At 48.1% G+C, this 27,130-nt stretch overlaps 1 protein-coding gene across 1 annotated transcript in view; it reads left to right on the top strand.

Annotated features, from left to right (window-relative positions):
• Positions 1–1,330: 1,330 nt before the first annotated feature.
• The window catches only part of ADAMTS16 (ADAM metallopeptidase with thrombospondin type 1 motif 16), a 131,580-nt gene continuing 105,780 nt past the window's right edge, over positions 1,331–27,130 (top strand). Inside the window, exons 1-3 of the mRNA XM_051837039.3 lie at positions 1,331–1,594; positions 1,667–1,772; positions 5,556–5,881. Of these exons, the coding sequence (XP_051692999.3) occupies positions 1,463–1,594; positions 1,667–1,772; positions 5,556–5,881 (564 nt within the window). The 5' untranslated portion in view covers positions 1,331–1,462. The remainder of the gene's footprint in view (positions 1,595–1,666; positions 1,773–5,555; positions 5,882–27,130) is intronic.

Below are 27,130 nucleotides of genomic sequence, written 5' to 3'. Positions count from 1 at the left end.
CCCGGCAGAGGACAGGAAGTCTGCTGACACCTCCGGCCTGGCCCAGTCCCAGCCTCAGCCTCATCTCTCCCGGGTGAGTGCAGCCCAAGGCAGAGCCTTGCCAGCCACAGGGGAGGCAGCATCACGGGTGTTTTAAGGCCACCCCCAAAGTAGACGTTTTGTAAAGATGGACATGCGTGTGCACACGTGTGTGTGCCTATGTGTGTTATGGACAGAGAATCCGCTGGTGCTGCCCAGGACCTGAGACTTCCCTGTGATGAGGGCAGGAGGCCTGGCTGAGCTCCTGGGGCCACCTACAGGCTCAAGGCTGCTGGGCCAAAGGAGGCCAGAGATCCCTGGTGCCTTGTGTGCGGTGTAGCCGGCCTGAGCCAGGCAAAACAGGCCAGGTCAGGCTGCAGTGAGCATGAGGGACAGAGACAGAGGCAGGAGACCAGGCAGCCCCAGGCCACAGAAGCGAGTGGCCTGGCTGTGGAGAGCAGCAGGCTGTGCAGGGCACCATGGATGCACTCACACAGGAAGCACACACGTGTGCATTCCCGCACACACCACTGGGCACGGATGCAGACCTCACACGCAAAGGCACGCAGTGATTAACTCACAGCACGAGCAGGACAGGTGGCGGTACAGGCCCGGACTGTCACTTCGGCCCCTGGCTTCCAGCCAACAGCCAGACCCTAGCACTGGCGTCCAGGTCAGCAGAGGGCGGCCTGGCCCCGGGGAGCGGAGAGTCAGGGCTCGCCTGGCCGCCATGGCCTGCAGCCTGCGCAAGCCCAGCAACTGCGTCTGTTCCTTCGCAGCCAGGTCTCCGTGCACCGCAGGGCCCTGGTGGGCGCGAGGGCAGACCGCAGCGCCGTGCGGTGCAAGCAGCGCGCCTGGACAGCAGTCCCCGCGCACCACCTTCTCAGGGTCCCGCGCCTCGGCTGCGCAGGCCGGGCCCTCCAGGTACGGTTAGTGCGGTGTGCAGCTAGTGAGTCCCGCAGCTGGGCAGGTCGCGGGTCAGGCGCTCCGCTCCCCCTCGGGGTCACTGGCGCAGCGCGGGCTCCCCGGGTGGCCGTGAAGCTAGGACAGCCATCTCCCCAGCCCTTGCCCGCCCACCCTCCTTCTCCCGCCTCCTCCCCGCACCGCCGCCCCTGCCGCAGACTCCTGCTGGTCCTCCTGTCCGTCTCTCCACTCTCCTGCCCTCTCCGTCCTCTCTCCCCCTCCTGCGCACTCCCCCCTCCCCGCGCTGCTCTCCCAGGGCTCGGGCGGGTGCTGGGTCGCCGCCCCCACCGCAGCTGCCACTCCGCCCCCCGCGTGGCGCGGAGATGCAGTAATAAGCCGGGCGCGGGCGGCGGAGCCACTGCGGGACGGGACGCCTGCGCTCCAGTCTAACTGGGTCCGGGGCCGCCCGCCCACCCGCACACCCGCACACTGCCCGACCGGGGACCGTCCCGGGCCCCTGGATCCATCTGAGCGTCCCCGGATGAAACTCTGCCTGCCCCGTTCGGGGGCGCAACGCGGGCAGCCGGTGCGGGGCGCACAGGGCAGCCTGGCCATGCGGAGCCCGGGCTGCGCTGCGCTCTGGGTGCTGCTGCTGGCGCAGGTGGGTGTGCAGGTGAGTCCCGCGCGCCCTGTCCCTTCCCGTGGCTCCTCGCATTCTCACCGAAGTGTCGCCGCTGTTTTTCAGCAGGCACCTGCGTGCGCCCTGGGACCCGCAGCGGCAGCGCCTGGGAACCCGAGGGTCCCACACCCTCCTCCTCCCGCGGAGCCCTGGGGCTGGGCGGAAGAGGGCGGTAAGTCCGCGAGGAGGGGGCTTTTAATCCTTGCAGGTCAGCGGCCGTAGACTTCTGCAGCCACTGTGCGGGAGCCGCGCGCTGTGCGGAAGTCACCCGTGTGACCGCGCGGTCCCAGCCTTAAAGCCAGCACCTCGGGGCGCGATTCCCCAGGCGCTACCTTGACCTTGTGCAAAGAGCTATGGAATGTATTGTTACTAGTATCAACTTGAAGGAGCCTGGGAGGGGTCAAATCACTCTAGGGAGCTTGTGACCCCTTCTATGCTGCCCCCTGCCCCTGCTCCGTCCACCCTTAGCCGTCGCAGCCTGGGACAAAGGATAGAGCTTCTCCTTCGTGACTGTCATCTTAGTACCAAAGATAAAGCTCTTCGAGAACTGGGAGACAGCGGAAAAGCCGCCCTGCCGAATGGCTGCCCGGGTGTTGTGGTGTCAGCGTGGGGGGACCTGCGGGCCCGGCGCGCCTGGAAACCCGGCGGCGTCGCAGCGGCTCAGGTCGGCGCGCAAGCAGGTGCGCAGTTCGGCTACTGCGTGTCCTCAGACGCAATCCCGTGGCCAAGCATTTGCGTCATTTGCAGCAATAAACTGCCACCTCAAATTTTAAGTGTCAACTTTTGGAGAAATCACTAGGTTTGATTGTTTCAACACATGTTCAAAAAATCTAGAAAGAGTTAATAACTTAAAATTCCTCAGTGAAGTTTCATGCTGATGAAAGAGCGCAGAGCTAGTGTTGCTCCCGGGTCCGCGTCCCTTAGGGAGCACTGCGCAGGGATCCACGCTCAGCTGCGGGACCTGCCGGAAGACCACCAGAGGGCGCTACGTGCAAGTGGTAGCAGACGTGGGCCCTGTTCTCCCCTTGTTTAGAAAGCCAAGCCTTGGGGCTGAACTTGTCTGCCAGGGTTTCCCCTAGTGCACCCTGCAGTGCAGTGCTTCATGGTGGAAGTTCATTGTCTCCAATTTTTAAACTTTTTTTAAATTCTGCTTCCTTGAAATCAGGAAAATTCCAGAGGGACTTAGGAAATTCTCAGAGTATGTGACATTTAGGAAGTTTTACTCGAGATAAACATTACGTACAGGGAACCAGTCAGAAGAAACGCCGTGGTGTGCTGCCTCAGAATGCTTCCCTCCTGGACCACGGCTGGCTTCAATCTCCTGTGAGCAGGCTGCTGAATCCCAGGCGCAGCGTGTCCATGGCAGCCAGGTGGGGCCCATGGGCCTTCAAGTTCTAGCTTAGCCACACCTCCCTCCCCCACCTGCCAGGTGTGTCCGCTCTCCATCACGACAGGGTGAAAGGAGAGAGGTGGCCTCCAAGGGAAGCCTTCCTCCCAGCCCCACAAAGCCCGTGTCCTCTGCAGAATGGCCTGTTTGGGTCTGCAATAGGACTGCAGCCCACTTGTGTGGCCCTGAGATCAGCTTACGTTGGATGTTCAGGTGTCCAGGATACAGGTTGATTTGGAAGTAACTATTTTGACCATACTTCCTGTTTAAAGTAACGTATGAGTCAAGATGTGGTCTCACGTTTTGCTGGGTGTCAGAAGCAATAGGAAAGAGAATTTGTACGCTCCGAGGCAATACCTCAGTGGAGATAAATTCCATTTCAGACATGAAGGAAACTGCTTCTCCTTCCTCTCTAGTAGGAGACTTGAGTGCTTTCACCTACGCAGTTACCTGTGCAGAAGAAACAGTGTCTGCCGTGTGGACACTCACACCACAGACTATGAAATCGGGCTCTCAGTGTGACGGGGCTGAGCGCAGAGCTGGGAAGCGATGTGCAGAACCAGCTCTCTGAAGCACGTGCACAGCCGGGTCTGCATTTCGTGCAACCACTTCTACACTAGGCTTCTTCCCGGCCTTTGTGAAACCCCCGAGATCAAGTAGCTCAGAGTAACGGCTTGAGCAGTCAGCTGGGTTTCTTCTCCTGAAAAAAAATCCATATAGGACCAAGGTCTTATTGAAACATGTCTCAAAGATGGAGAACCACACTTAAAAAAACATAAGACAACGGAATGGGGAATTCCAGTCTTAGAACATTAGCTTGAAGTTAGCTTAACGTTTTCAGCTCGTGGCAGTTTTACCTGGACTTCTCTCCAAATGCTAGGTGTGTGGTGCGATGCTATGGGTGTTTTGCTCATTCTTTGAATTCTTTAGTTAGGACTTATTTTCACACCCATTTTCACATAACTGCAAGTCCCTTTCTGATTCTCAGGACTGCTTTCCGGGCTAAATGCGCATTTTCTCACCTGGACAGCCCTGGCACTTTGGTTTGGGGGCCTCCTGTGCATTTCAGGAGGTTTACAGCAGCTGTGGGTTCCGCCCTCTGGCTTCCAGAAGCGCCAATCTCCTCTTCCTTTTGTGAGACCTACAATGTCTGCAGACATCGCCCGGAGAAGTTCACGGGCAGGACAGTGACACACGGGAGGAGGGAGTTCTGAAGTCCCCCGGCACAGCGGGGGGACGGAGTTCACAGCAGCTTATCTGTTTTATAAAGCACTGGGAGAGAGTTTGAACCTTCCCAACACAAAGAAACTTAAATAATTAAGGAGCTAGAAATACTGATTATGCTGATTTCATCATTACACAATGTATATGAGTATCAAGTTGTACCAGCTGTTTTGGGCATTTGCAGAGTTAACCGGGGATGGGAAATGGGGTCTCTCTTTCTCTATGTCTCTCAAATCAATAAATATAAATTAAAACAAGCGTACAGATAACTCTGGGTTAAGAAAGTGGCAACGTAGCAAGCCACTCCTCCTGTTCAAAGTCTGCCCTGCACACTGACGAACAACTCGATTGGAACTCTGGACAGCAGAGATGACGTTGTTAATGATGGTGAGGAGAGAGTGAGTGTCGGTTATAACTATGAAAATCAATTACAGTTATCTGGAAGTGGAGGAAGCCACCAAGGCGCACTGCAGAGAGATCCATGACTCGGATGCAGTGCTGCAGGCTGCCTATGGTCACAGCCTGATAGACCTGAATGCGTCTCGTGAAGTCCAGTAGATCCCGGGGGTTTTCTTGTATAAAGAAATAAAGCCAAGAATTAAAACACGGGTTAAGTCAATACACTTTAGACCAGCGGACTTTAAATTACAGAACACACGTCTTTGAAAGGCTGAGGAGTGTGAACCTGAACCTGTCCCAGCAGCCGAGGCCAAGAGGAGAGGGGGGCCCGGCCCAGAGGGCGGGCAGGGGTGGCTGTGAGGGGGGCATCCTCAGTTAACGTCTCGGAAGCCCGGACTGAGAGCACGGTCAGCATTTCTGTGGTATTTGCAGTTCCACGATTTAAACAGGCATCAAAGAATGCCCGCTGCATTTTTCTTTTTGTCTGTCTCCTGAAAATGTACCGTATTTTAAAGCTCAGCTGTCTTATCAATTCAGCGAAGATGTTTGTGGAAACCAGTGTGACTACAGGCATGTTTGGGAACTACAAGCACAATTGCATGTGGCAGTTTCGCTTCCAGTAACGTTGCGCACTGTAATCCCCAGTCTGTTTTTGGTTTTATTTTGTCTGTCTTCCCCCCTGCGTTTCCCGACACAGAATTTGCTGAGTTGGTAGTGACGCATTACAGAAGCAGCCATGGCTTAGCTAAAGGCAACTTCCAGGCGCTTCTCTTTGACCTCAGATGTTGTGTGTCACAGAGTGCGCATTTGAGAACTGCAGGTGTTGACTTTTCCTGCACCGTCACAGGTGACGATGCCATCCGGTAAGACAGGCTCATGCTATCAGACGTCCCGGCTGTTGTCAGAACCTGAAATGGCTCAGCCACCCTCTCCTCTTCATTCCAGAGTATGACCTGGTGTCTGCCTATGAGGTGGACCACACGGGAGACTATGTGTCTCATGAGGTCACGCACGGCCAGCGGCGGCGGAGGGCGGTGGCTCAGGGAGGTGGCGACTCTCTGCACCTTCGGCTGAAAGGCTTCGGGCACGATCTCCACTTGGACTTGAGGGCGTCCAGCAACCTGGTGGCTCCTGGATTTATCGTGCAGACGTTCGGGAAGGGAGGCACCAAGTCAGTGCAGAGCTTCTCACCCGAGGACTTCTGCTTCTACCAAGGCTCCTTACGCTCCCACAGGAATTCCTCCGTGGCCCTGTCCACCTGCCACGGTTTGGTGAGTACAGCGTGCGCCGCTGTGGTGAGCTCAGTGGGCGATGTGTGAAGAGGGAGGTATGGGCAAGATTTCCTTGCAAACATCGCCGTGTGTTCTGCTATAGCACAGGTTTCCTTGGTCCGTAAAAGCAGAAGGCAGGTTGCTATCGACACTTCCTAAAGTGTGCTGTGAGCCCTGGCGTGTCGGCAGTGGTGTGTGTGTGCACGCTTGCCTTGCTGTTCTGGACTGACTGCGGAGAGTGCTTGGGTTTGAAACGTGCCTGTGCAGAGGGAATGTTTTCACTCTAACTTACGATGGAGCCTGGAAAGATGGCTTTATTTTGAATCGAGTGACGTGCTAGATGGATTGGCTGTGTTGGTTATTTGATCGGATGTTTGCAAGACTGAGTACTTCACTTCTGTCTTTCTGGTGATGGTAGTGGGATTAGGGAGCTGGGCACCCATCCTCAGTGGGGCAGTGCTGGCCTTGTGAGACTCACGAATCCGTGGGTGCATGTGCCATGATTGGAACACCATACTGCACATTGCACGTGGCTTGGTGGCTCCCTGTGCTCTGCTTTGCAGGGACCTTCAGTGAGGAGCACCTGGCCAACTTGGGAATCTGCCTGCACCTCTCGCGTCCACCAGGCTGCGACCTCCATGGCTCCTTTTTTATTTTTCTTAAAAGACCTCTGTATTTAGGAAGAAGTGTTTAGGAGATGCTTAGATTCCTGGGCACAGATTCATCACTCAGACACAGAGGAGTGGGAGGTGACTTGGTAATGTGTGGTTATAACCCTTTGAGGTCTTGACCAAGCTAAAGGCTTAGCAAGCAGGCCCTGGACATTTGTGCCTCAAGACAATGATTTCAGTTGTCTTAAACATCCTTCCCTCTTTGAAAAGAGAGAATTCAGCCCCGTCTTACAAGAATTTCCTGTATTTGTGTGCAGGAGTATTCATTGGATGCTGAAAAGGCACTCCTAACCGATGACCTAAAATACAAAATGTATGCTAATGCAAAATGTCATAAAAATATTTTCTAAATATTGGAAGTTCTGCTTTTGGAGGGAATTTGATACGAGCTGATCTCATCCCTCCTTTCATTTAGAAAAGCTCTGGTTTGAGAATGGATGTAGCACGGCGTTGCCAGGGAGAGGGTGGTGGTGGTTTGGCATGCTTGTTAAGCATGAAGACAATGTGGCTGATTTCTTCCACAGTCTCAAGAAAAATAGGTCTTTCTTAATTAATGGACAAGAACTCTTAATGTAATACACAAAACAAGATATTTCTTCCTTGACTTCCTTCCACGAGGGCTTACCCAGGGAGGGAAGCCATCTGTGTGGTGGGTGTGTCATGGCATGCCGAGCCCTGCAACCTTGGGTTTGTTTCCAAGATTGGATGGGGTGCTCCCATTAACCCAGCAGGGGCACACGCTAACTGATGCCCATTGGTCTGTGTGACCCAGGCTCTTCCAGGTTAGCTGAGTTCGGTCCTGGTGTTGTTCCATGGATCAAGTGGATTGTAGAAGGTTGGAATGTGTGGCTGTCTTTGAACTTGATGGAGTTATCAGTGAAAGTTTTAAGAGTACAGTTATGTGAAAGATACAGATAGAGAAAAGAACAGAAAGAAAGGCCCCTCTGGATAATAAATACTGGACTCTGATCCCAGAGTCAGTGGAGTAGAAATGTGCACGCCTTCACCATTTATCTTCCAAATACACACATTCCAGCTTCACTGATGTGTTATCTATCTGCTCATACAAAGTAGCATCAGTTAGACTTCAGGATGTGAGGTGTAGGGACATCGGTCACAAGATAGGACAAATGAAAGGAGGAAAAAGGAACGGCAACAAAGCCTTCTGTCTTCAGCCAGATGCAAAGATGCCGAGTGCCAAGGCAGCTTCACTTCCTTCCTGACTAACGATTATCCATCGTGCATCCTTCAGAGTCTGCTCCTGCACGCGGAGAAATAGTGTGTCTTGTGCCTCAGACGGGGGGCCCTTGTCACTGCTGTCCTTCTCTGGCTCTTCTCGATTCTGATTGAAGTCTCAGGTAGCTCTCACAGGGTTTCCCGCTGAAGCTGACTGACCAGCCCTCTGCTGGGAATGGAGTCAGTGGGATCCTTCGCCTGCCCTGCTCTCAGCACACAGCTCTGCAGAGCCCAGGGGGACACCTGGGACACAGGATCCCTTCTGGTGGGAAGTGCACCACATTCTGTTCTCCCTGTCCAGTCTCTAGGCCCAGAGCTGTATGTCTGCATTTACACGTATATGCTTAGTGAAGAGGAAGTGGTTTGCTGCCATGAGACAGTGCAGGTTCCAGCATGGTCTACAGTGTTTTCTTGTGTTTCTCAGATGATTTTGCCAAAGTACTCTAAGAATTAGTTTGAGAAATCCTGTAAAAATTAATAGTTGTTGGTGGTGTCCTAGTTATAATATGTATTCTTAAAGAAGAAGGTTGAACGTGTAACAAGATGTTATCTTAGAGCTAGTGTCCAAAATAAAAATGTGAACAATGTTCACTAGGGTCGTCTGTTTCTGCAGCCAGGCAGGTTAGGGTTAAGGAGTTTATTATCAAATGAGAGAAGCAGGGAATAGGCGGTGCCTACTGGGTGATGGAACAAGGACACACGAGCCCTGAGAACACCCAGAGATGGGATCCGGCTTCCTTGATGGGAGGTGAGGACCATCAGGCTAGGTTTGCTGAAGAAGTTCAGAACCCAAGTCTACGCCCGGTCTTCCTAACACTGTGGGAATGGAGGCCCATAATTGGAAGAGTCACAAGTAGACACAGAGAGGTTGCTAATATCCTGCAAGTTCATGGAATCTGCGGTAAAACCTCAGATGGACATTATCAGAATATTTGTATCTTAAACCCAAGTATAGTACACTACATAGAATCATAAACCCTGAAAGTATTTCTGTATTAGCCTGGCATTTCCACCAAATATCTTCACCCAATGTGTTTCTTTAGTTAGAGGAGAATAGCTTTTGGGAAAACAATATTGGTTATATCTGTCCTAAACTGACCTACCAGATCCGTTGTGGTCACCAACCACAAGCACATGAATGTGTGTCACTCAGTAGATGCTTTCTGATATTTGGATGAATAATGGAAGGGTTTACTGGGCAAATTATAATAGTGCAGAGACAGTGTTGATGATGATGATGCCAGGAAGAAAAACTCACCAAAAGTTGTATGCCAGATACTTAACTAATAGCTTTATGTCTGTTATGTAACTTAGCTTGGTGCTAAATCTAAAAGATGTCATTTCAAAAGAAACTTCACTGAGATGTGATTCATGTCACAGAGTTTCTCCACCGTAAATGCGTGTAGACTCGCAGAGTTGTGCAGATATCCCCGGCATCTAGTCGGAGACACTGAGCCAGTCTCAAACAGCAACTCCTTACAGCTGGACCTGATAGCACTCAGCTTTCCCCACTCCTCGGCGTCCACCAAAGCACTTAGACCTGCTTTCTCTGTCCATATGGTATGTAGCGCTCTGTAGCTAGCTTCTTTCAGTTAACATAGTTTATTTAAACCCATCCGTGTTGGAGCATATATAAGTCTTTTTTTTTAAAGATTTATTTACTTACTTGAAAATCAGAGTTACACAGAGAGAGGAGAGGCAGCGAGCTGGGGGGCGGGGCCGGGGAGGAGTGGTCTTCCATCTGCTGCTTCACTCCCCAGATGGTTGCAGTGGCTAGAACTGCACCAATCCAAAGCCAGGAGCCAGGAGCTTCTTCCAGGTCTCCCACGTGGATGCAGGGGCCCAAGGACTTGGGCCATCTTCTACTGCTTTCCCAGGCCACAGCAGAGAGCTGGTTAGGAAGTGGAACAGCTGGGTCTCGATCCAGTGCCCATATGAGGTGCTGGCACTTCAGGCCAGGGTGTTAACCCGCTGCACCACAGCACCGGCCCCAGAATTTATTAGTCTTTCTTCCATTTTATTGCCAAAGAAAGTTCAGTTTATCTTTATATTACATGTTTTTATTTCTCAACTTAGCAGTTAATGGAAGGTATTTGGACTTTTTGGCTATTGTGAATAATGCTACTATGAACATTTGTGCACACGTTTCTAGTAGACATGTGTTTTCAATTCTTTTGGATATACACATGACGGTATAATTATCAGATCATATGAAGACTATACTTAGCAATTTGTAGAACTGTAAACTTTTTCCAAAGTAACTGCATCATGGTATATCCCCCAGCAATGCATGATGGTTCTGGCTTCTCCACATTTTTGCCAACACTTACCATTATCCATTTCTTTATCATACTGACCCTAGTGAGTATGAAGGGGCATCTCATTGTGATTTTGATTTGCTGGATGCAGATTACTGATTTGTGATATAGATCATTGTGCATTGATGGCCAACTTATCTGAGAACACTCCTCACACGCAGTTACATGAAATAACTTTATTACATACAGATAGGCAGAAAACTATATACTCACAGAAATACATGTTTTTTAAATAAGTTGCTTAATTACTAGAGTTTTCTAAAAAGCCATTTTTAGAAATTCCATCAGACACTGCTTTTAAATAAGTTGTGTTTAGAAATGTTTTCACTTGCATATGAAACCAACATTTTTTCTTAGAGGATGCCATGTAAGTTCTGTATTTAGATTAACACTTTCAGTCAAAAAGAAAAAGAATATCACCTGACATCTGTCTTTGTCATAAAGTCTGCATGAGCTATAGTTCATCTTAAATAAATGTGATGTTTGTTAAGGCTTTGATGCACAGGGTTGTTATTGCTTCCTCTAAAATCTAATTATTATTCTGTTTTCAAAAATGATGGAAAACCTTTAAATGCTACAATTCTCAGTTTACTTAGGAATTCTCTCACTTGGTAGAGACTTACTCAGGGCCCTGGTTTGATTTGTACTGGGTTTTATTTCCAGCCACAAACTTCAGGGATTCCCTGGAAACTCTAGTCACTGAGAGATTTTTCTAAAGCACCCAATAAATCCTAGGAAGCTGTCTGAACTACTGCCAGATTTCCAATTGACTTTGAAAAAATGAAAAATGTTCTTGCACAGGAAAATAAAATGGGAGGAAGAAAAAAAAACACAGAGTCAACAAGGAGGTTGGTCAGAAGAGACAATGGGAATTTTGAAAGAAAAGTGTCACTCTCTGAGAAAAACGGTGTGGTCTACACACATGAAAAGGCCAGTCTTGGGGGACATGAGAGAAAGCTGTAGTGAAAGTCAGGTCTTTGGATAGAGAATGCCTACATTTGATGATGATCAGGAAATGTAAAAGGTGGCTGTGCAGAACGAACTGAAAGTATTGTAGAATTTCACAAATGCCTACTATTTACTTTAGGATAAATATAATAGTGAACTTCAACATCAATAGAAATGTATATACTTCATCAGCGGCAACACCAAAATAAAGTTTTGTAAGATAATCTTTTTTATTTGAAATTGGTACAATTTTTTATTAGTTTCCATTAGCTGTAAATGAAAAATAGACTAGAAAAGTTTAGCTATAAGCTATGGATTTGCCAGCTTCTCTCAGTCTAGATGTCATGAAACTAAGATCCAAAGGGGCAGAGTGACTTGATCAACATCACAGAGCTCGGCGTTTGGACGGGTTCAGACTGCTTATCTCCAGACTTCCTGTCCAGTGATGTCTTCAGTGAAATGTACTGGGTGATGACACTTTTTCATTATAAGGAAGAACCAATGGAAGGAGTTTAAATGTTGGAATATGCACAGAGATTTGAAAAACAATCCAGACTTGTCCTTGGTCTGGAGATTGAGGCCAGGTGACATGGGGAGTTCAAAGCAGCAGGCTGTCTTGTCATTGCCTGTTCCTCCTGACAATCCTTTCTCAGGAGGCACTGACTTCCACCATCATCACCAAGGACAGGCTTCACTGGGGCTGTTGACATGGTCAGGCTCAGATGTGCTATCAGGGTCATTTGGATGGCACTCATATCCAAAGCCAGTGTATAGAGGGTATCCTAATGGCAAAAATCAACCCTGAAAGAGCCAGGGGATTCCTGGGAGGTGCAGAATAAACTCCTTATGTTTATTGCCTCCGATGGATGACCCATGTCTGGGATGGCTGAAGGACGAGAGTGTCTAAAACCTCCTTTTGTAGAGAATGGCTATTCAAGCAAAAATCCAGCCCAAAGAGATTAAAAGAGGCCAAATGAACCAGAATCCTACCTTGCCCAAGACTGAATCTACTAGACCCATAAATTACTATTTTGTCTAAATGCCAGCTTCACCATGAGGGCTTCTCTGTACCAACCACCTAAATGCCCAACACACACATTCACATATACTTCTCCTATTTAACATTTATTATGAACTGTATTAGAGTAAGGTCAGGAGATAGAAGCCTCACAATCTTCTAAAAAGAGAGAATTAATATAGTGCTTTAAGTTGACAGTAAAGAACTGGAACATGGAGAAGCAAATACTGAGCACCACTGAACAGCAATGGCAAGAAGCAACCACTGCGCCAGGGCTGAGGAGCTGAGGAGAAAGGTTGAGAGTCTCATAGTGGTGAAGCTGGGACAGAGACAGAGACAGGAGGAGCTGGCCAGCTGGTGCCGGGCCTGGGAAGGCGGCATGCTGCAGCTGGTCCCTCAAGTAGACTGCAGACCAGAATCAGCTGCTGCCACTGTGACAGACTAAGGACTGGGAAGCAGGCGTGACGTCCACAGGGATAGATAAGGAGTCCAAAGAAGATGGCCAGAAGTGCACAGCAGACAGATAGTCCACAGAGGGAAGAAAGGAAGTAAGAGGGTAGATGGAAAGTAAGGGGCGGCCAGCGCCACAGCTCACTAGGCTAATCTTCCACCTGCGGCGCCAGCACCCCGGGTTCTAGTCCCAGTTTGGGTGCTGGATTCTGTCCCGGTTGCTCCTCTTCCAGTCCAGCTCTCTGCTGTGGCACAGGAGGGCAGTGGAGGATGGCCCAAGTCCTTGGGCCCTGCACCCTCATGGGAGACCGGGAGGAGGCACCTGGCTCCTGGCTTTGGATTGGCGCAGTGCACCGGCCGCAATACACTGGCCGTGGCGGCCACTTGGGGGGGTGAACCAATGGAAAAAGGAAGACCTTTCTCTTTGTCTCTCTCTCTCTCTCACTGTCCAACTCTGCCTGTCAAAAAATAAATAAATAAAAATAAATAAAAAATAAAAAACATAAGGGGCATATAGAAAATCTACCAGGGGTAGACAGGAAGACTACAAGGGGAAGATAGGAAGTGGAGGGGAAGACAGAAATCCAAAGGAGGAAGATAGGAAGTCAGAGATTTGATTGGAAGTGAGGGGGGAACACTGGTAGTCCACACAGGACAGACAGGAAGTCCACAGGGGAGAAACAGGAAATTAGAGAGTAAAAAGAGGAAGATGTGAAGTTAAGAAAAGCAGAGAAAGTACGGTGGGTGATAGATAGGAAGTCACAGGGGTACGACAAGGAGTGAGGTGTCAGACAGGAAGTAAAAGGAAACACAGGAAGTCCACAGGTGACAGACAGGAAGTTCACAGGGGAGAAACAGGAATTCCAGAGGAGACAGACAGTGCATCCAAAGGGAGAAGACATTAAAAGAGAGGGTAGTCAGGAAGCAATAGATAGGAAGTCCACAGGAGACAGGAAGGCCGCAGTGGGAAAACAGAAGGTGAGAGGGTAGACAGGAAATAAGAGAACACACAGGAAGTCCCCAGGAGATAGACAGGAAATCCAGAAGAGACAGACAGGAAGTCTACAGGAAGAAGATAGGAAGTAAAGGGAAAGACAGGAAGTCCATAGAGGTTATATAGGAAGTCCACAGCGGAAGACAGGAAATGAGAGAGGGCAGACGGAAGTGAAGGCACACGGAGGAAGTCCACAGGGGACAGACAGGAAGCCCACAGGATAAAGACAGGAATTCCAGAAGAGGCAGGCAGGAAGTCCAAAGGAGGAAGACATTAAGTGAGAGGGTAGTCAGGAAGTGAGATGGCCAACAGGAAGTCCACAGTGTGAATACAGAAAGTAAGAGCATTGACAGGAAGTGAGGGGATACACAGGAAGTCCACAGGAGTTAGGAATTTCAGAAGAGATAGACAGGAAGTCTACAGGAAGAAGATAGGAAGTAAAGGGAAAGACAGGAAGTCCATAGAGGGTATATAGGAAGTCCACAGTGGAAGACAGGAAATGAGAGAGGGCAGACAGGAAGTGAAAGCAGACAGGGGAAGCCCACAGGGGACAAACAGGAAGCCCACAGGATAAAGACAGAAATTCCAGAGGAGACAGGAAGTCCAAGGGAGGAAGACATTAAGTGAGAGAGTAGTCAGGAAGTGAGGTGATAGACAGGAAGTCCACAGGAAGCAGGAAGTCAACTGTGGGAACGCAGGAAGTGAGAGCACAGGAAATGAGGGGACACACAGGCAGACAAGGAGGTCAGTAGGAGGTAGACAGGAATTCCAGAGGAGACAGACAGGAAGCCCATGGGGGAAGACAGGAAATGAGAAAGTAGTCAGGAAGTGAGAGGGCCAGCAGGATGTTCATGAGAGACAGGAATTCCAAAGGTGTTAAGACAGGAAGTCCACAGTGGAAAGACAGGAAGTCTGTAGGAGACAAACAAGAAGTGAGGGGGCAGACAAGTCCACAGAGAATGGACATAAAGAAACAATTTCTTCTAGCCTCCTATATCTTTGCTGCCCCCACTGTGTGTGCCGTTGGCAAAGGTGAGTAGGGATCAAGTGACAGAGCAGAAATGGGATTTGTGGCTGGCGCCGTGGCTCAATAGGCTAATCCTCTGCCTAGCGGCGCCAGCACACCAGGTTGTTGCCCCTATTCCAGGCCAGCTCTCTGCTATGGCCCGGGAATGCAGTGGAGGATGGCCCAAGTGCTTGGGCCCTGCACCCCCATGGGAGACCAGGAGAAGCACCTGGCTCCTGCCTTCGGATCAGCGCAGTGCGCTGGCCGCGGCAGCCATTGGAGGGTGAACCAACGGCAAAGGAAGACCTTTCTTTCTGTCTCTCTCTCTCTCACTGTCCACTCTAACTGTAAAAAAAAAAAAAAAAAAAAAATGGGGGGGGGGATTTGTAGAGTTCCAACCTAAACCTCACAAATCCAGGTTTAGAAGGGGAGTTTGGAGCTAGGGGATAATTTAGTAATAATCAACCTACCTACCATGCTAAATATTGATTGTGTGGCAGGGATGTTTGTCTTACTTTTTCTTTCTTTATCAGCTCTGATATATAGTAAAAGCCCTATGTAAAACTTCCTTAAGTGAATGACTGATTTTTTTATAGAGACATAAGAATTCTGTTGCTTTACAAAAATTGTTTGCCCAGCCACTAGTTTGGAGGCCAGGAAGGAAGCTCCAGAAATAAAGGATGTTCTAGCTCTATCTAGGGAAAGGGGCCACCTCTCTCCAGGACTAGGTAGCTGTCAGTAGGCTTGGTGACAGGCCCCCTGTGCGGCTTGTTGGGAAGGAGCAGAAGCAAAGTGTTCCCTCAGAAGGCTTGGAACTTGTGGTTCATGATGAACATAGGAGTACCTTGATGAACACAGGAGTACCTTGATGAACACAGGAGTACCTTGATGAACACAGGAGTACCTTGGCACTCAGGGGCTTGTGTTTGCTTGAGTGAATTTGGCTACTCTAAATTACTCCTGAAGTAGGTAGTGGGCTGTCTACAGACCAGACGCTGAATCAGATTTATACTCTCAGGGGAGTCCTGTCCTTCCTCATTGTGGACAGTGAGCTATGCTCAGTAACCTCTCCTGACAACTCTCGAGTGCCCTGAGACTCAAAATGGAGCTGGAAACGGCCCATTGCATTTGCTCTTCTGTAACCTCTGTGGTCTCCAGTTATTCAAGGCCTGTGTCTCTGTTACTGACTGATTCCTCTGTGTGACAGCAGCATCCAGCCTTAGTTCATGCATGTCTTTTGCACTACTCAAGAGCTTATTTTAATTTGGGGTGAGGAGAAAGAACAGCATATATCCTAAAAGCATGAAGTTAGCATCAAAATCAGGGCTAATTTTATATTCTCTTTACATGAAATTATAATAAAACTAAATACAAATATCTGGTTTGAGAAACATGGCAATGTCAAGAAATGTAGACTTGATTCTTACTTTTCACCTTTTATTACTTGACTATAAGTGGATATAACTAGCAAGACATGTACTGTCATCATATAAAATCTTTAAGATTTTATTTATTTATTTATTTGAGAGGTAGAGTTACAGAGAGAAGGTCTTCCATCCCCTGGTTTACACCCCAGTGGTTACAACAGCTGGAGCTGAGCCGATATGAAGCCAGGAGCCAGGAGCTTCTTCTGGGTCTCCCATGTGGGGGCAGGGACCCAAGCACTCAGGCCATCTTCTACTGCTTTCCCAGGCCATAAGCAGAGAGCTGAATTGGAAGCAGCCAGGACATGAACTGGCACCCAAATGGGATGCCTGAACTGCCGGCTGAGGTTTAACCTACTAAGCCACAGTACTGGCCCCATCATATACAATCTTAACAGTGTTGAAACAAAAATCAATCTAAACCATGAAAATGCTATAAAAATTAACATGTATCACTCATCATTTTTATGTAGCTATTAAGATGTTTAGTTGCCTTCAGTTTTAAAATTATGTTAACAAGAAGCATCAATAGGTAATAGTATGATCTGAATGATTATCCTCATTTTCTATCACTGACGAAATGTATATCCATCCTTTAGGACATTAGAGATTTGGAACAAATAATACAAAGAAAAATGCTGCTTAAGCAATTTATAAATACTTCCCATATGCAAAATCTGAAAGAAAAATATTTGCTCCAATAACCTTGGAGTCATTCATTTAACCATGATTTAAAATTTCATGTGAGTATTTTTTTTTTCTGCTGAGACCAAAAAAAAAAAAAAAAAAGCAATTCTTAGTCTTGGTCTGATTTGTCTTCACAAAGTAAGTTGAAGTTGGGCCTTCTAGAACTACAGAAACCTGTCCGTTTTCTATCACCTAACACATCTCTTCCCTTTCCACCCTAGCTCTCCTCACTTCAGCATAACAGCCAAACCTGCCCTCTGATGGTTTCTTTCAAGAATAATTTCATTTCTTTTTTTTTTTTTACAGGCAGAGTTAGTGAGAGAGAGAGACAGAGAGAAAGGTCTTCCTTCCGTTGGTTCACCCCCTAAATGGCCGCTACGGCCGACACTGTGCCAATCCAAAGCCAGGAGCCAGCTGCTTCCTCCTGGTCTCCCATGGGGGTGCAAGGCCCAAGGACTTGGGCCATCCTCCACTGCCCTCCTGGGCCACAGCAGAGAGCTGGACTGGAAGAGGAGCAACCAGGACAGAATCCGGCGCCCCAACCGGGACTAGAACCGGGGTGCTGGCAACACAGGTGGAGGATTAGTCTAGTGAGCCATGGCGCCAGCCAAGAATAATTTCACTCCTTTAGCCGTACTAGTTTTGGGTTGTTATAAAGGTAAAATTGGTCAAAGCCAATGTGACCAGGAATCATCTGATGTAGCTTTTTTTCCTCCCTGAAGTGGTTCGTTTTCTATTTATTACAGAAAAATATACAAAGATTTGGCAGGACTTTAGCCCACAAAAATAAGAGACAAACAGAAGGCTGTTTGAGGGCTGTGCTACTCAAGCTGATAGCCACCAGAAGTGCGGAGGGGGAGGTTTGGGTCCGGGCTCTGAGAGGTGAAGCAGCCTGTCTGCATGCCACCCCTCTGCGCCTTGTGCGAGGCTGCGAGGCACATTCCTGAGCTCATCACTTCTCTGTTCAGTGTGTCTCGTTGCTCACCAGGTGGAACCCACGTGCTTTGTATGGCCGATGATTCCCCCAGGGTTTGACCTTGCCTGCATCTCCAGCCCCTTGCTGGAGAACTCTCTGGGCTTTGGCCACACCAGTCTTGTGTAAGTTTTAAACTAACACAGAGTTCTTCATACCCTCAGAGCCTTAGCAGATACCGTCCCCAAACAGCCCTCTGACTCAATGTCACTTTATTCTTTCTCAGCCTGAAAGCTGCTTCTTTTAACAATACTCCTCTTATGCCCCATGCTAAGACAAATTTTCTTCTAATTCTTCCTTTATAGCTCACCTTATTTTTTATTGTTAAAAAACTTACCTGATAGCCGGCGCCGCGGCTCACTAGGCTAATCCTCCGCCTAGCGGCGCCGGCACACCGGGTTCTAATCCCGGTCGGGGCGCCGGATTCTGTCCCGGTTGCCCCTCTTCCAGGCCAGCTCTCTGCTGTGGCCGGGGAGTGCAGTGGAGGATGGCCCAGGTGCTTGGGCCCTGCACCCCATGGGAGACCAGGAAAAGCACCTGGCTCCTGGCTCCTGCCATCGGATCAGCGCAGCGCGCCGGCCGCGGCGGCCATTGGAGGGTGAACCAACGGCAAAGGAAGACCTTTCTCTCTGTCTCTCTCTCTCACTGTCCACTCTGCCTGTCAAAAAAAAAAAAAAAAAAAAAAAAAAAAAAAAAAAACTTACCTGAAACATTTGCACATGTTTGTCTCCAGATGTGAAATAACTCAGGGAGAACACAGCAATTTAAAAGTAAGAATATCTTGAAATCCTTTCCTTAGCAATTACGTTATTTAGTTACAGCCCTCGGTTATGCACATCTAGTTTAATATATATATGTATAATTATATTTAGGATGTACACGTAGCATTGTCTGTGTAGCAATGTATTTCAACTGTTCTAAAATCAGGAGGGAGCATCCGTTCAACCCAGCTTTCATACGTGGGCCAAGCGTATTGATTACGCTTTGACATTGTATCCCTTTCTGTGGTGGAATGTGCAAGTTAATCCTCTTATGTGGCTGTTATTCACAGCTTAGAGCTCGCCTTCATCTCGTGTACTCTAAAATGGATTAGGCTTGGAGACTTCCAAGAGGTCAGTTTTGTTTGATCTTGGTTTCCCATTCAACCCCAACCAATTTCTCCTTTGCTTGGCTTTAGACTTTCCTCTGCCCTTTGTCAAAGGCACAGCCCTTGCCGGACTCGGTCATGGGATCGAGTGGTCACAGCTGTGTTGATGCAGTCCACGTGTGTGAAAAAGTAGAGTCAATGCAAATGTGTAATACATGGCTTTTCACTTCGTTTGACAAAACGTGGGTAGAGACACATGTAGCGGAAGAGTCTGTGGATATTCCCGTAAGGCATAGCTGGACACTGGTTGGAGGATTCCTTTTGTGATGGGATGGATTTACAAATTCCCAAAAGGTTTCAGCTCACCTGCTATTCTCTTCTTTCCACCATGATGTTTTGCAATTCATGTTTCTAGTCCTGCCCCAGGACCGTCTCAGATGCACACAATACATTCTCTCCGTCACAGAAGCAGACACTCATGGACTCTGACCAGCTTCGGTTCTGACATTCCTTCGGGAGTGATCTGCTCCCTGTGACCACATCGGGGAGAACTGTGAAGATATGATGTCAAGGGCATTTATATCAACCTACCCGTCCTTTTTCTCCAATTCCCAAGCCAGAGCATTGGGGGAACTTAAGTGCACATGTCTTGTTATGCTCAGTGTGCCCGGGTACCAATGCACCATCACTTTGAAAAGACCAACTTGCAATATAATTCCCATGTTGGTTGTTATGGCACCAGTCTGTGATGAATTCAGCTTCGTTACCATAGGAGTGTACATGTTAAAGAACATCAGTACTGTGGTCCGAAGAGTTGCAAATACATAAAAGTAGAGAAGAGAACAGATATTGAAACAGGCACCAGGGGCTGGCGCTGTGGTGTAGTGGGTGAAGCCACCGCCTGCAGGGCCAGCATCCCATATGGGTGCCGGTTCGAGACCCAGCTGCTCTGCTTCTGATCCAGCTCTCTGCTATGGCCTGGGAAAGCTGTAGAAGATGGCTCAAGTCCTCGGGCTCCCATGTCGGAGGCCTAGAAGAAGCTCCTGGCTCCTGGCTTTGGATCGGCACAGCTCCGGCCATTGGGGCCAATTGGGGAGTGAGCCAGTAAATGGAAGACCTCTCTTTCTGCCTCTCTTTTCTGTGTAACTCTGACTCTCAAGTAAAATATATAAACCTTAAAACAAACAAACAAAAAAGAAACAAGCATTGACTGCCTGCCAGACGTTTTTCTAGGCAGATTCATTACATGAACTACTGTTGCATCTACTTATATTAGCATTACAAGAAAAGCTCTTATTCCATCTCTGTGTGAGTGGAATATGCACGTCAGAGAGATTATCTCCTCTGCCCCGAGCTGGCATCTGATGAAGGAGAGAACCTGGACTCCCAGCGTGTCCCTGGGATCACAGAACACACAGTGGGCTTTCTACCCGTGCCTTGTCCTCCCAGGGATGTTCTCCAGCAGTATTTTTGGAGATTGGTTCATTGGTTGAACAACACTGGGTCTTATAGGAAAAAAAAAAACCTTAAATATACAAAACCTGTGCTTTTAATCATTCTGGTGCATATGTGGGGACAGTTCTGCATAACCGTGCTCAAAACCAAGATTACTAGAGAAAATCCTAGAAGGGCCTGTGTGACTTACAGCTCTGGTAGTTAAGAAACTCCATGATCATATGATTTAGCTGTACAGACAGAGAATCATTTTTTTAAATTCAAAAAGAATCAAGAAAGCTAGAGAAATTTCCAATTGTGAATAGTAGAAAGTCTCCTTAATTCCTGATTCACAGTGGGCTGGGCCTTAACCTTCCTTATGGACATGACCCCGGTGTTTCTAACAGCACTGTTTCCTTTTAGTATGGCTGAGCCAAAAATGCACACAGAAAATTGGCAGGAAGGCCACTTCCGGTAGCATCATGACAGCCACGGCTGGCTGTCCAAGAGAAATGAGTGCCTCACCTGAAAATGGCTGAGAGAGCTGGTCTTGGGGACTTTCTGTTTGCTCTGTGAAGAAAAATATCTATCTATAACTTATCAGGAATCATGACATGGCACATTGCAAACAGCTTTCCTTTCCGAAATTCCACACTATGTAGATTATTGGTTGAGTGTGGTGACATAAGCATGAATGCCTTCATTGGCCTAAACATTGCCTGTAAATACCAGCTCAAAGCTTTGAGCCAGGACTGGACCTTTTGTCTGCTGATCATCCACTGTGTTTTATCCGCTTGCTTATATTTTAATTGTAATTTTAATCATACGACTTGAGAGCTACATTACACCTCGGCAGAACTGACAGATTTGGGATGGTGAAAGATCGCGTGGGGACCACGTCCACAAGCTTCAGCGTGTTGGCAGCAACCTGTAGGACAGCAGACACACTTGGAACTGTGTCTCAGCTTCCGCATTGTTCTGTGAGTTTGGATTAGAGTCGAAGCACAGGAGTCAGTAGAGAGGTATCACTGGGCACTGGATAACAGCATATTTAGGGCAGCTGGACATCTCCGTTTAAATTCCATCCCTCCACAGCCGGTGCCGTGGCTCACTTGGCTAATCCTCCGCCTGCGGCGCCAGCACCCCAGGTTCTAGTCCCGGTTGCTCCTCTTCCAGTCCAGCTCTCTGCTGTGGCCCAGGAAGGCAGTGGAAGACCTGGGCCCTGCACCTGCATGGGAGACCAGGAGGAAGCAGTTGGCTCCTGGCTTCAGATTGGCACAGCGCGCCAGCCATAGTGGCCATTAGGGGAGTGAACCAATGGAAGGAAGACCTTTCTCTCTGTCTCTCTCTCACTGTCTGTAATTCTCTCTCTGTCTCTCTCTCTCTCACTGTCTAACTCTGCCTGGCCAAAAAAAAAAAAATCCATCCCTCCACTACCTAAAGGTTAAGGAAGTGTGGGGAGCAACTGAGACTAGACTAAGTTACTGGAATTAAGACTTATTCTATGCATCTGCTCTCCCACAATATGGCGCTGAGAAGGGAGTAAACAACTTCTATGCAGCTGCCTCTCGCCAACTTGAGTGATGACCTGCAGGAGCTGATCCTGCTCCTGATTGGAGGAGAGCAGCGTGCTCGGCGTGTGGGTAGCAGAGTTGGGATTGGTGGAAGAGGACTATAAAGGAGGAGAGAGACAACATGCACCAGGAACACCTGAGGAACATCTGAGCAGCCCCCGAGAGAGCCGGCCGGCGGTGTGCCGCTTCTCCGTGGAAGCAGGGAAAGCGGTGGGGGGTGCCGCCCCTCCACGGAGGTGGAGGGGCCAGCAGCTAACCCAGGACGGCGTCATTCCTCCACGAGTGAGGGACCGGCAGCTAACCCGGGAAGGGCCGGGTGGAAAAGAACAGCGCAGGGTCTAGTGTCGTTCCTCCGTGAATGGGGGAGCGACAAGGAAGATATAGTTAACTCTCATCTATTTTGGGAATATTTGGTAGTTAGTAGAATTCCAATCATTATAATTGACTCTGAGGCTACATTATCAGTAGCATTCAATTAATGCAAAAAAAATTGTGTGTGATTCACATTAGCTATTGTGCTGCATTTTGGGCCACACACTTACTTTGCCTTTGCCAGGGGCGGTTTTCTGGCCTCAGGAATGAGGAGGGAGTCTTGCTGAGCTTTTTGGGAATTCTCCCTCTGAGCCAGTGGTGGAAATCTTACACTAACCACACTGGCTAGCAAAGGTAGCAGTGCACGGCTTCATGGTTGTTCACAGAAATGAGCAGTGAGTCGCAGAAAGGGACCAAGCATGGCCTGGTTTCTTCTTCTTGTTTGTTGCGACTTCTGTTGTTGTTTTCATTTTTGTTTTATTTTGTGTTTGTTTTGTCTTTTCCTCTTTGTTCCTCTGTAAGTAAAGAGTCTTCCCAAGTGTATAGTGAACTTTCTGCTGATGATGAAGTTCACAATGCCTGTGCAACAATGGCCTTGATTCATGTGGACTGACTGGCTAACCTGTTGACAGTGCTGAATTTTCCAAAAACAGGATGATGTTTGCCTGGTAAATTCTTGATAATAGCTTCTTAGGATGATGCTCTGAATAAGACTGTACCAGGTAGGTGTTAACACATCATGTGGTGATTATCCGATTTGAGCTAGCAGCCTGGAAATGAGATCAGTCGTAACTTTCACAGTCCCCTTGGGGTTTAATCATGAGAGTGCATGCAGTCATGTATATAACTGACTTCAGGGATTCTAAGTGGTCAGACTTGGTATCCATAGTAACAGATGTTTAAAATAACTGTCTGGGATATTACTTGGTAATGGAAGTCATGAAGAACATATAGTGTTGGTACAAATGACCATCCTTAAGCCCTGTGGCACAAAAGCTGTTATTAGGCCATGTTTCAAGTCAATTCCAGCTAGTTTACTGGAGAATCCTGGTACTTGGTCTGCTTTTTATATTTATCAAATTACCATCAGAAAATATTGGTGTCTAAGGTCACCTCACTTCAAAATAAGGAAACTTCAGTTATAACAAAGTCCAAATAATGTCATATTACATCCTATAAGCCCTTAACATGAAGTAGATGTCCAGTAAAACTGTATTTCCCACAGAAGGAATGTCTTTCCTGTTCCCTTATAGCAGATCTAGGAAGAATAGAATGGAAGGGAAGGGGAGAGAAGAGGATGGGGAAGGGGACAGGACAGATGTGCAGGGACTGGCCTTCTTGACACGCGGTGTGTCTGCCATGCACATTGTAGTACCATACCCAAGACCTGCTGAGTCAGAGTATCTGGGAGGAAGAGGACCTTCTTAGATGGTTCTCACAGACAGGAGGTGTTCATAAGGATCACTGGGTATACGGAAGGTGCAGACTCTATGGATAATACCCTCAACCTGTAGTCCCACCCTCAGGGAAAGTTTGTCAGGTTCCTATTGGGTACCTGTAGCTAGGACCCCCCACAGGAAAATGTCACCACCTTCCAGTTCAGCAGGCCCAGATGGGTGACAATGTGGAGAGATGAGGAAACAACTGCTTTCAAATCTCAGCTGGCTTTGAGTGTTGCAAAGGAAACCAGAGAGATTCTTGTACACATCCCTGCAGTATTCCATATGTCAGTAAAGAAGGCTTGGGCACAGGCCACACTCCTGGGGCTCGATGCAGGTTCTCGGCTTTGTTATTTGTCTCTGTGCCTTTTGTGATGTGCCTGACCCATCCATTGTCCTTTCAAGTCTCCGTGCTGCGTAGTTAGCCTGGTCATCGTGCAAGGACATTGCTAGAATGATTTTAGCACAGCCCCACTCTGTGCTCAGGAACAGAATGGCAGGAAGGAGTGTCTGCAGCAGGCGCTCACGTGGGCCCACCACAACCTGGTCACACTCTCAGAGCCTGACTTTTATTTTCCAAACACTTTTGAGAATAATTTACAAAAAAAGAATTATCACCAGGTTAAGTACACAATTTAATAATTTTAAAATGAATACATAAAGTTAATCAACAGTCTCCACAATCCAGTTTGTAGACCGTTTCCCTCACCCCAGTCGGAGCTGTTGTGCCCATCTGCAGTTCCACTCCCAGCCAGAGCAGCCCTGAGTCTGCCTTCTGTCTCTAGAACTCTGGTTTTTCTGGACATTTCACACAATATGGGCCTTTTGATGTGGCTTCTTTCCTTCAGCACCCTGTTCTGGGGTTCGTTCATGTTGTAGTATTCATCAGAACATCATTCCGTTCCATTGCCGAGAGTATTCTGCTGTGTAGATACACCATATTTTCTTGATCCATTCATCAGCTGATGGATGCTTGGCTTGTGCAAACCTCATTTTCTTCCTCTACCAAAACGTAGCTGCTAATCTCTTCTTGAGAATCTCTTCCAGGGAAAATGGGTAATATGACATAAAGTACCTGGATGAAGGCCTCAGAATGGTAGGTGGTCCATAGATGAACACAGTCATTGTCACTGTGGTCAACAGAAGTGTGCGACTGTCCTGCAGCTTGAGAGGAAGGAGCACCTCCTGTGAGAGACTGGATTTCAGTGCCCTGGGCCATCAGAGAAACACCTCCCATGGCCAAATGAAACAGAGAAAACAGCTGATTCATGAGCTAAGTGTCAGCTGGATGAGCTCATCACAGAATTTGCTGCAGGCCAGCAGCTGGCCTCAGCCAGAGGGAAGGGTGCCGTAGGCTTGCACACTGGGATGGGTTGAGTGTGTGTGTGTAAAACCATGGATGATTTCAGCAATGGCATGTAGACCTAGGTAACAGCACCCTGGAGACCCATGCCTCTGATGAGAAACACATGTGCTTGCCTGGCTTCCTCCTGGCCATGCCTTGCCACTGTGGCCAACTGCTCTGCCAAGTCAGCCCAGGCAATAGCCGTCCTGGCTCAGCTCCCACGCTTAGCTTCTTGGTCATTTCCCATCATGCACAGAGTCCTGCAAGGCTTTCTCTTCCGTTTCGTACAGGTTCCCATGCACTGCCTTTGTTCTTTAAAAACACGTGCTATGGTTTTGATGAATGGCCCTAAAATATTTTTCCACCTTTAAAGTGTGTCTAATTAATCTGCACAGTAACCCTGTGAAATAGATCTGTTTGCAAACATGGAAACTAGATCTTGGGACACACGTGAGCACACATGAGCACACACACACACACACAGAACTTGCTTGTGAAGACAGGACTCAAACCAGGTAGCTGGCCTTGGAGGCCACGTGTCTGACGACTGATGGCTCTTGTATGTGCCACAAGGCCCAAGTCTCATGTCCATTTCACTGTGAAGATCAACATGGTGGCAAATGTGTCTACACCACACCATTCTAAACTGAAGGATGAGAAAAACTGGGGCAAGCAGAGGTGGGCACAGGGGGTGTCAAGAAGAAAGGAGAGTACAAGGAAAGCTTTGAGGCCCAAAAGGAGGCTGGCTGTTCCTGGAGGGAAGTGTGGTTGGCATGGCTGGAACGCCATGAGCCCCCAGGGAGGTGGCATGAGAGGACCCTGGGCAGAGCCCTCTCATGCCAGAGGGTGCGGGGAGGCCTTGCTCTGAGTGCTGGGTCAGACTCTCCAGACAGGGAAACCAACAGCAAGGCTTTAAGCAGTAATCTGATTGATGCTTTTCCTCTTCTAAAAAAGTAGAGAAAAGAAATTGTACAAGGGGGTGGTGCTGCGGTAAGAGTGTCAGGATCCAGATGTGTGGTGCAGTGCTGAGACGGTGAAGGCAGGTGGTTCAAGCTAGAGGGAAAAGTCCAAAAGCTTAAACTCTCCTTGGAAGAGAATGTCCAAGAAAATGAGCAAGGACCTGCTGACTTAGAATAAAAATGGCTGATTATTGTTGTTATTGGAGGCTGTATCGTGTGGATGCTTTACAGAGAACAGACGTCGGCTGCCACCGTAGTCAGGCCCTTGCCGGGGCCGCTCCCTCTGCCTGCGCTGCAGCCTTCCCCCCCACAGCCTCACAGCTGCTTCCCCTCACTCCAGATGTTGCTGAAATGCCAGTCCACAAGGCCTGCCCGGCTCCAGTGCAAAATCAAAACCCCCTTCCCTGCACTGCGGTGCCCTTTAGTACGATCCAGCCCCCCAACACATGCTAGAATCTAAGCTCAACAAAAAAGGGAAATTTGTCTGTTTTGTTCATTGTTGTGTCTGGACTGCCTAGCCCAGTGCTTGGATCCTAACGGGCAATTAAGGAATAGTCACTGAACGAATGAAGGGCTGTGAATTTCTTCTGGGGTATGGAATTAAATCCAAGTCTAAATATTACACAGTTTTGCAAAGGAATCTATTACAATGTTCCCTCCATGATATTTCGATTAGGTTATCTTTGGTAGCAGCAATGTTTTGACTAGATGATCATTTGCTTAAATATTTGTCTTTGGGTCTTGGGAATGTGTAAGTATAGGGCGCAAGAATCAAAGCTTAGGTTGTTCTTGGTTTAGACATGTTTGTGTCAACCAAGAGCAGTGTTACTTAGTAATCAGTCTAGGGTAACACATTTTACATATTTCAGCTGAAACAACTTTACAAGCATGCTAGTGGGTGTGGCTTATGAGCTTGCTCCTAACTGTGTGATATACAGCACTTACCATCAGGAAACACAGTTGCCCAGAGAATCAGTCTTAGCAATGAGCAGTCGAGGGTCTGGTAAGCAGCGGCTGTTTGGTCACCAGTAGAGCTTTGTGCCATGAAAGAGAATGCCTTTGTGTGTCTAGGGCTGCCACTAGCCGTAGGTGGCAACTGAGCAAGTGAGAAGGGACTTTGCATTTTATTTTATTTACCTGTACTTAGTACCCACTTGTTGTTACTGAGCAATAAAGGATGGAGTTTTTAATTTTAGTTATTTGATTAGATCTAAACTTGTGGAGCTGCGTGTTGTAGATAGGGCAAGTCTAGTCAGTTTCTTTCAATAGAGTTAAATTGTTATAATATGTTAGCACAACTAAGAGAACAGGTTCACTAATGTAGAAGAACACAGTGCAGTGAAAGTGGATCTCCAAAAGAAGTTTGATCTCCCA

This window comes from Oryctolagus cuniculus, chromosome 14 (assembly GCF_051225735.1).
Source record: "Oryctolagus cuniculus isolate XC-2025 breed Fujian yellow rabbit chromosome 14, ASM5122573v1, whole genome shotgun sequence".
Classification (NCBI taxonomy): domain Eukaryota; kingdom Metazoa; phylum Chordata; class Mammalia; order Lagomorpha; family Leporidae; genus Oryctolagus; species Oryctolagus cuniculus.
This window is presented reverse-complemented; position numbering and strand designations above follow the sequence as displayed.